The 8525-nt window shown below is 32.3% G+C and overlaps 1 protein-coding gene across 1 annotated transcript in view; it reads left to right on the top strand.

Annotated features, from left to right (window-relative positions):
• Positions 1-6463: 6463 nt before the first annotated feature.
• The window catches only part of LOC106474000 (eukaryotic translation initiation factor 3 subunit F-like), a 13824-nt gene continuing 11762 nt past the window's right edge, over positions 6464-8525 (top strand). The window contains exons 1-2 of the mRNA XM_013934687.2: positions 6464-6470; positions 6702-6893. Coding sequence (XP_013790141.2) covers positions 6464-6470; positions 6702-6893 — 199 coding nt within the window. The remainder of the gene's footprint in view (positions 6471-6701; positions 6894-8525) is intronic.

The raw sequence follows: 8525 nt of genomic DNA, 5'->3' as shown, positions 1-8525 counted from the left end.
ATAGAAGATCACAAAAGTTGTTGAAACAGGAAATTAGGACATCAAAAAGAATGTATGAGAAAAGGTTGGCTAAAAATGTAAAAATTAACAGTAAGGATTTCTTTAAATACATTAAGGGTAAACAAAATGTTAGGATGGGGGTAAGGCCCTTATGAGATGATAAAGGAAGTCTAGTATCTGATCATTATGAGGGGGCTGGATTATTAAATTTTGCTTTTTTTCTTCGGTTTTTACTGACAAAGATTTAAGCAGTATTCCCCATTTTAAACAGTTGATAAATGGAAATGAAATCAAACAAGATGACTGCATTAATTCTGAGCTTGTTAAGAAAGAATTGGGAAGTTTAAAAAACGATAAGGCTCCTGGGCCAGATAATATTCCCCCAAGGGTTTTGAAGGAGGTTAAAGATTGGATATATGAGCCACTTGCTACTACTTTTTGTCAGTCCTTGACTAGTGGGCAGGTACCAGAGGATTGGAAGTTAGCTAATGTAACTCCTCTTTTCAAGGGAGGTGATAAAAATTGTCACAGTAATTATAGACCCATTAGACTTACATCATTTGTGGAAAACATTCAGGAAAGTCTGTTAAAAGATGCTTTGCAAAGTAATTTAACAAAGCTTAGAATTTTATTGGATAGTCAACATGGTTTCACTGGGGAAAATCTTGCCTTACAAATCTTTTAACAATCTTTGAAAAGGTTACTGCTTATGTAGATAAGGGTATGGGTGTAGATTTGGTGTATCTGGATTTTCAGAAAGCCTTTGACAAGGTACCACATAAAAGGCTTGTAAAAAAAATTATCTCTATAGGTGTGGAGGATAATTTAGCTAACTGGATAGAAGAAAGCAGAAGGTTGTTACAAATGGAGTTAAGTCAAATCGGATTAATGTCACAAGTGGGGTACCTCAGGGCTCAATCTTAGGACCTTTGCTCTTTTTGATTTACATCAATGACTTAGATGAAGGAATAGTCAATAAATTACTTAACTTTGCATATGATATTAAGGTCTTGGATGTTGCTAGCTGTGAATAGGATGCTGCAGATGGGTTATCATAATTTGAATTATAAGAATAATTTGGATGGGAATAATCTTGATAGCGTTATGAAGGAAAGGGATCTTGGTGTATTAGTTGACCAGTCTCTAATGCCATCCAAACAGTGTGCTGTTTTTAGTGGTAGGACAAATAAGATTTTAGGTTTTATCTATAGAAATATCGAATACAAGTCTAAAAAGGTTATATTTATATTGTACCGGTCACTGGTTAGACCATATTTGGAATATGGCATTCAGTTTGGGACTCCTTACCTTCGGAAAAACATTTAACTGTTGGAAAGGGTTACTAGAATAGTGCCTGGCATGAAGGGGTTATCATACGAGGAGAGGCTGAAATCTATCAAATTGTTTTCTCTTGAAAAAAAGAGTAGAGGGGATCTGATTGAGGTGTTTAAGATTGTAAAGGAAATTGATTTTAGTATGTACATGAAGGGGTTTATAAACACAGCATTAAACTTTAGTATGTACATGAAGGGGTTTGTGAACACAGCATTAAACTTTAGTATGTACATGAAGGGGTTCATGAACACAACATTAAACTTTAGTATGTACATGAAGGGGTTTGTGAACACAACATGAAACTTTAGTATGTACATGAAGGGTCTTGTGAACATGGAACAATGAGGTGTAGGATGGGAATGAAGGAATGTTGAAGGGTTTTTTATCCTTTAATCTGAGATAAGATACATTTTGTTCTTGAAGATAATTCTACACACTCTGTTACTTATCACAACTGGGTGTATAGTCTTACAAAAATGAATAGTCTTGGGTTTTAGAATTCAAAAAAATTCGAAACCTGAGCTCGACAAGTAGAATTTTAAGTCAACAGATCTTATGTTTGAATCAAGGTCACTGTGGGGTTCTGCACAACATTTTACTGCAGTTTAAACGGAGGCCTACATACCTGTTTTAAGAAAGTGGACTGGGTAGCTTAAACATGGTTGTGATTGACATGGTGAGGTTTTGTCTCCGCAGCAGATAAATGTTGTGACAGCCACATTTTCATACATGGAAGCAAATAATCACAACAAATATTTCACTCAAAATTGTCATAAAAGCTTCCAAGACAAAGTAGATACATATAGAAATTATGGAACAATGCATGGTGCCATTAAAGTAGTAAAAATACAGTATTTCCACGGTTACGTTTCCTAGGCTTAAAAATGATCTGTCCTATTGTCTGTTAAGTTACCGAGTTAAGAAACTGTAGAATTAGGAGTTTAGAAATGTGAATGTGCTGCAGTATTTCAGAGTTTGAAATGCACTAATACAGGATGCAGTGAACAAAAAATTATAAATAAACGTTTTTTGTTTGTGTAAATCTAGTTGAGTGTTTTTTATTTTTCTTCTTGCCCACAAATACATAGTGTAACACGCAATGTATGGGGTCACAGTTTTTGTTGCTGGGAAGTTGTTATTGGATTATTTAGTAAAAAGAAGAATGTGAAGTCGAGTCCACATACTTAATGATAACAAAAGAGTTTATCTCTTCTACTACAAGTTTTACATCTTAGCTTAACTGATTATCACTGATAGGCATAAAAACACAATAAATGCTAATACAATAATTTTATCTTCGAATTCTTTTGTATGTCCGTTCCCTTGTTGAAATAAAAACTCAGTAATTAGAACATTAAAACCAACTAGTAATCTCAACCTCACTTCTTCTGACTCGGTGTAACTTACTGAAAAATACTCAATAATGCATAATATACTAAATTTACTAGCTCAGTAACCTATCTACTTTAGCCTAGCTTATGTTTTGTACTTCTCAAGTCATTTCCTAAACTTTCAGGTAGGTTCTTTTCATTATTCCACATCCATTATGCTATGTCCAACCTTCCTCTGACCAAACAATGATACAAGTGTCTAATTTAAAAATGTGGTTTACAACTACATTATCTGATCATAGATACAGCTTTGAAGCACATAAAGACATAGTAATGCTTTATGGATTGAAGTCTGAACATGGTATTGTGAGATAGTAAGAAAAAATGATATCCTTAGATAGTAAAGGAAAGTGAATATTTTCAGATTTCACGTAAAAAACAAACAATAAGATACTTCTAGACTTCCTAGAAAAATAAAAAGGTTTTATTTTTTTATGTGTTGAGGCATATTCACTGATAACTTCTGTGCTTAAAACATAAAGCCACTTCAGCCAGTTAGATCAATGAAAACAGTTAATGAAAATAGTCATAATGTTGGATGAAATAACTGGAAGAATCCCAGTGTGTATGTTAAAATCATTAGTCATAATGTTGGATGAAGTAACCAGAAGAATCCCAGTGTGTATGTTAAAATCATTAGTCATAATGTTGGATGAAGTAACCAGAAGAATCCCAGTGTATATGTTAAAATCATTAGTCATAATGTTGGATGAAGTAACCAGAAGAATCCCAGTGTATATGTTAAAATCATTAGTCATAATGTTGGATGAAGTAATCAGAAGAATCCCAGTGTATATGTTAAAATCATAGCTAAGATGACATAAGGTTTTCTACACCTAAATGTCAACAAATTTAAGACAAGAACACTTCTATTTGAAAGGTTTTTGATGCAGTCTTCCAACTGAAATATCAAGAGAGATACTAGAGATTACTCCAATATGTCTATTGGTTTAAGAGCTATACTATTCTATTTTTAAAATCATTTAGTGGACATCAACTGTAAGATTTATCATGTCATCCTAATTTGTAGGTTATAATCAGTGGGCCTCACAAGCTCTAACATGCATTTTTTTTTTTGATATCACAACCTCTAGGAGCTATTGATGGTAGCCATCTTATGAGTTAAATTTGGTGAAGATTCTCATAAAAATAAGTTATGGATTACAAACATAAAGCCAAAATATAATATATAGATGAGTTAGATAATTTATGGAGGCAACTTTACAAGTAAAAATTATTAATGGGACTGATCCATACGAAATGTAAAGGAAAAAAACCCAAAAGCTTAAATCGAGACAGACTTCTGGATATCATATCCCGACATCAGGTTGCCTGGAAAATTGAGCAAAGAATGAAATTACATGCATATAATGTTTTTTCTTCACTGAAATGTGTCCTCTTCAAGAGTCAGTTAAATTCTTAGTTGGCATGTTTTTTGTTTTTTTTTTACACTCAAATAAATCTTAATACTAGAGAGAATAAAAAATATAAACCAACCTTTAAAAAAAGATGCATATTTGGTCTGTTGAAGTGTCTTTACAAAAGTCTGACCATGGAGACTAAAACTAATGACAAAGTTTCAATACATAAGTACTCCGAGTGAGCTATATTATAAAACTGTTTGCAATAGCATCTGTCCTATCAGTTTAAGTACAGACTATAATTACTGTAAGCCAAACCTTAGTTTATGTTTTAATTTGACAGAAACACCATCTAGCTGCTGCTTTAAATGTCAGAAGATTGGTCCATTTATCACTGATAGAAAAGCAAAGATAAAAATAATTTCATCCAGTATTGAGCAGAAAGACATTTTTCACGTAGAACTGCAAGTAAGATTAGAAGACTATCATAAACTCACAAATTTTCACAATAATATATCTCAAGTTTTACCTTGAAGTCACACATTCAAGGAGAATTAAAATGTACTGGATGTCGTGGATCGCAAAGGAAGTCCCCACAAACTCTGTAAAAAATGAGTTTAATACTCACCCTTTAACTTTAGCATGAAATGACAATGCATTTTAATTTAGCATCTTAATTACAATGATAATTGCTTCCCAAATAACCCTAAAAATCTAAACAGATGGCAATGTCTTGTTCAGTGCAGAGCTATGAAGGTAAAGCTGCATATACCAGAAGGTTGCAATGAAAGAGATGACCTGGCATCACAGATGCATATTTGAAAGTAGTATCAGATTTGCATTTTGCAGATGCCTAGTATCATTATGAAAGCTACACTTCATGTAAAGGAATATACAACACTGCTACAAATCTTCAGCAAACAGAGATATTGCCTTCAGGAAAGTTGTTTTTATCATTGAGGATGAACCTAGAAGGATTTCGAACCCAGTATAACTCTATAAAATTGTCTCTCAGTATCTGTCCTTGCACAGCTGCTATGATCCTCATGCATCTCCAAACAGTTGTACAGAATGGGTAATTTTGTAATATTGCTGTGATCGACAGTTCATTTTATAGTGCTATACCAGCCCACAACCAAAGCAAATTCTTTGGTCTTCCCTTCCAGAGTAACATCTAGAGATCATTGGTATTTCCTGTGGCACAATTCCATCATGGAAGGTTGATTAGTCTTGAAGACCTTTTAAGAGGCGTGTATAACCACTTTTGCTCTAGTGCTAAATGGCAAGAGCTTTTAAAGGAAGTTCAGTAATTTTAAGGGTTTAAAAACATAGTCAAATTGTTTGATTAATGGTTTAATTGCGTTTCAAAATTATACACGTCAGTTATCTTTGAAGATCCAACACACTTGTTCTTTCCCAATTACAAAATCGTACATAAGAGAATTGCTTGAAGTTATGAATAATGCCTTAGACAAGCTCAAATTATTTAACATTCTCTTTTAAAGTGATGCTCTATTTTCCCCAAAATACGTGTAGAAATAGAAATATTTGTAATAACCATTTTCACGAAGGTTAGCTAAGCTAAATTAGTTGATGATATTGTGATTATTGAATGAAAGGAAAGAACGTGAGCATTTGCCACTGAACAAAGTATAACTAAGTATCTTAGCAGAGTCCACACTGACAGACCTGAAAACAAGTGACAAACATAAAACACGAAAAAATACAGATCCATTCATTAGGTAGATAATTCTATAAAAGAAAGGCATATATGGGATAAAACAGACATCTTGGCTTGATAATCCAATCTTTGAGCATACCAAGCTATTTGAAGGATATCTGCACATTTACTAACACATTATATCACCATACGTCAGAAAGGACGAACATGTTTGGTGGGAGGTTTCGATCCCATGGTCCACACATTACGAATCGTGCTCGAGCTATATAACAACACCAAACTATGTCAAACCTAGAAACAGCATTTTTTAATAATAAATATCTCGTTGAATCTTCTGTTATTCTGCGGAACTATCCTATCGCACTAAGAAAAATCAGTTTAACTTGAATATACAACATGGAGAATATGTTGTGTTATTTTTAATCTATGAATGAACTTGTTTTGATAGAAAGTTTGTTTTAACGTAACAGTTAAGGTTTTGCGCATATAAGATTACAGTTGCAATTAATATTAAAGATGAAGAACTACGATTTACAATTTAATTATATTTTTTGTGTATTCTCCTTAGTATGCCCTTAGAGAATATAAGTTATAGTTTTTCTTTAAAAATAAACAAATTTTTATTGAAAGTTCATTTTATTTAATGTAACATAAAACTACGTTTTCTGAATATATGGCAACTATGGCTAAAAATAATGGACGGTACTATTTGCGATTTAAATATTTTACTTTGTGTATGCTAATAATGGCACTTTATTATTTTCATCAGTTTTTATTTCACTTTTTTATATTTTATGTTAAAAATTAATCAAATGGATTTTACTAGTGTTACAAGTAGTAAAACTGAAAAGAAATGTTCTAAATATATTACAAATATATATTTTGAATAACTCATAATAGCTTGAGAACTAATTTCAAGATTTTTATACACAGCACCAGGATCTAAAAAAATTCTTGAGTGGAACAACCGAGTGCATGTAGTGACTACAGCGCTACCTTTTATACACGTTTTAAAAATGTCTCCGAACTTGATTGTTAAAGTTCATCCTGTTATCCTTTTTAGCATTGTCGATTCTTACGAAAGAAGACATGAGGGTGCTAATCGTGTAATTGGAACTTTACTAGGTATGAGAGTGTAGATGTTTACGGTAAAAACAGTAATAATACTGCCACGAATGTTAACAAAACTTGTAGTTATAAAGTAGGCTTAATACTGACTGTTTTGTAGTACGTAGTACTAGCACTAGTTATTGAGTGTGGCGTAAGGTGTCATGCAGGTAATTTCGTTCACTAATGTAGCTTGTGTTAATTAATAACATTTCTTACGATACTTGTACTCTTGCTAAGGTGTATGGAATCTGACTTGAGGTTTCTCTGCTATAACTATAAATCATAACATAACTGTTTTGGGACAACATGGGACCTATTGCATTGGTCCATCTCGGCTGTTCCATTCTCTAAACTAAATTATAGTAATTTAAAAAAAAACCTTAAAGCCAGCTCTTATCATTCATATACTTATCAAGCTTTTTCTTAAACTCATTTAAATTTACTGCCTCTACAACATCTGAAGGCAACCCATTCCAAAGGCCAACCACACTGTTAGAAAAATGAAACTATCTTAGCTGAAGATGACTCCTACCTCGCTAAAATTTATACTTGCATCCATTAGTCCTACAGTCCTCACTGTTAAATATGAAAAAGATGATGCATCAACACTGTTTAATGCTGTGTTTATAAGCCCCTTCATGTACATACTAAAGCTCAATGCTGTGTCTATAAACCCCTTCATGTACAAACTATAGTTTAACACTGTCTATATACTAGTTCTGTGTTACTAGTTAGAAACATTGTCTTTTACACTAGTTCTGTGTTATTAGTTAGAAACATTGTCTATACACTAGATCTGTGTTAGTTAGAAACATTGTCTATATACTAGATCTGTGTTATTAGTTAGAAACATTGTCTATATACTAGTTCTGTGTTATTAGTTAGAAACAGTGTCTATATACTAGATCTATGTTATTAGTTAGAAACATTGTCTATATACTAGTTCTGTGTTATTAGTTAGAAACAGTGTCTATATACTAGATCTATGTTATTAGTTAGAAACATTGTCTATATACTAGTTCTGTGTTACAAGTTAGAAACATTGTCTGTATACTAGATCTGTGTTATTTAGAAACAGTGTCTATATACTAGATCTATGTTATTAGTTAGAAACATTGTCTATATACTAGTTCTGTGTTACAAGTTAGAAACATTGTCTGTATACTAGATCTGTGTTATTTAGAAACAGTGTCTGTACACTAGATCTATGTTATTAGTTAGAAACATTGTCTATATACTAGTTCTGTGTTATTAGTTAGAAACATTGTCTATACACTAGTTCTGTGTTACAAGTTAGAAACATTGTCTATATACTAGTTCTGTGTTACTAGTTAGAAACAGTGTCTATATACTAGTTCTGTGTTATTAGTTAGAAACATTGTCTATACACTAGTTCTGTGTTACAAGTTAGAAACATTGTCTATATACTAGTTCTGTGTTACAAGTTAAAAACATTATCTATGTACTAGATCTGTGTTATTAGTTAGAAACATTGTCTATATACTAGTTCTGTGTTATTAGTTAGAAACATTGTCTATACACTTGTTCTGTGTTACAAGTTAGAAACATTGTCTATATACTAGTTCTGTGTTATTAGTTAGAAACATTGTCTATACACTTGTTCTGTGTTATTAGTTAGAAACATTG

This window comes from Limulus polyphemus, unplaced genomic scaffold, assembly GCF_000517525.1.
Source record: "Limulus polyphemus unplaced genomic scaffold, Limulus_polyphemus-2.1.2 Scaffold6708, whole genome shotgun sequence".
Taxonomy (NCBI): domain Eukaryota; kingdom Metazoa; phylum Arthropoda; class Merostomata; order Xiphosura; family Limulidae; genus Limulus; species Limulus polyphemus.
Note: the sequence above shows the minus strand (reverse complement) of the source record. Positions and strands in the feature narration are given on the sequence as shown.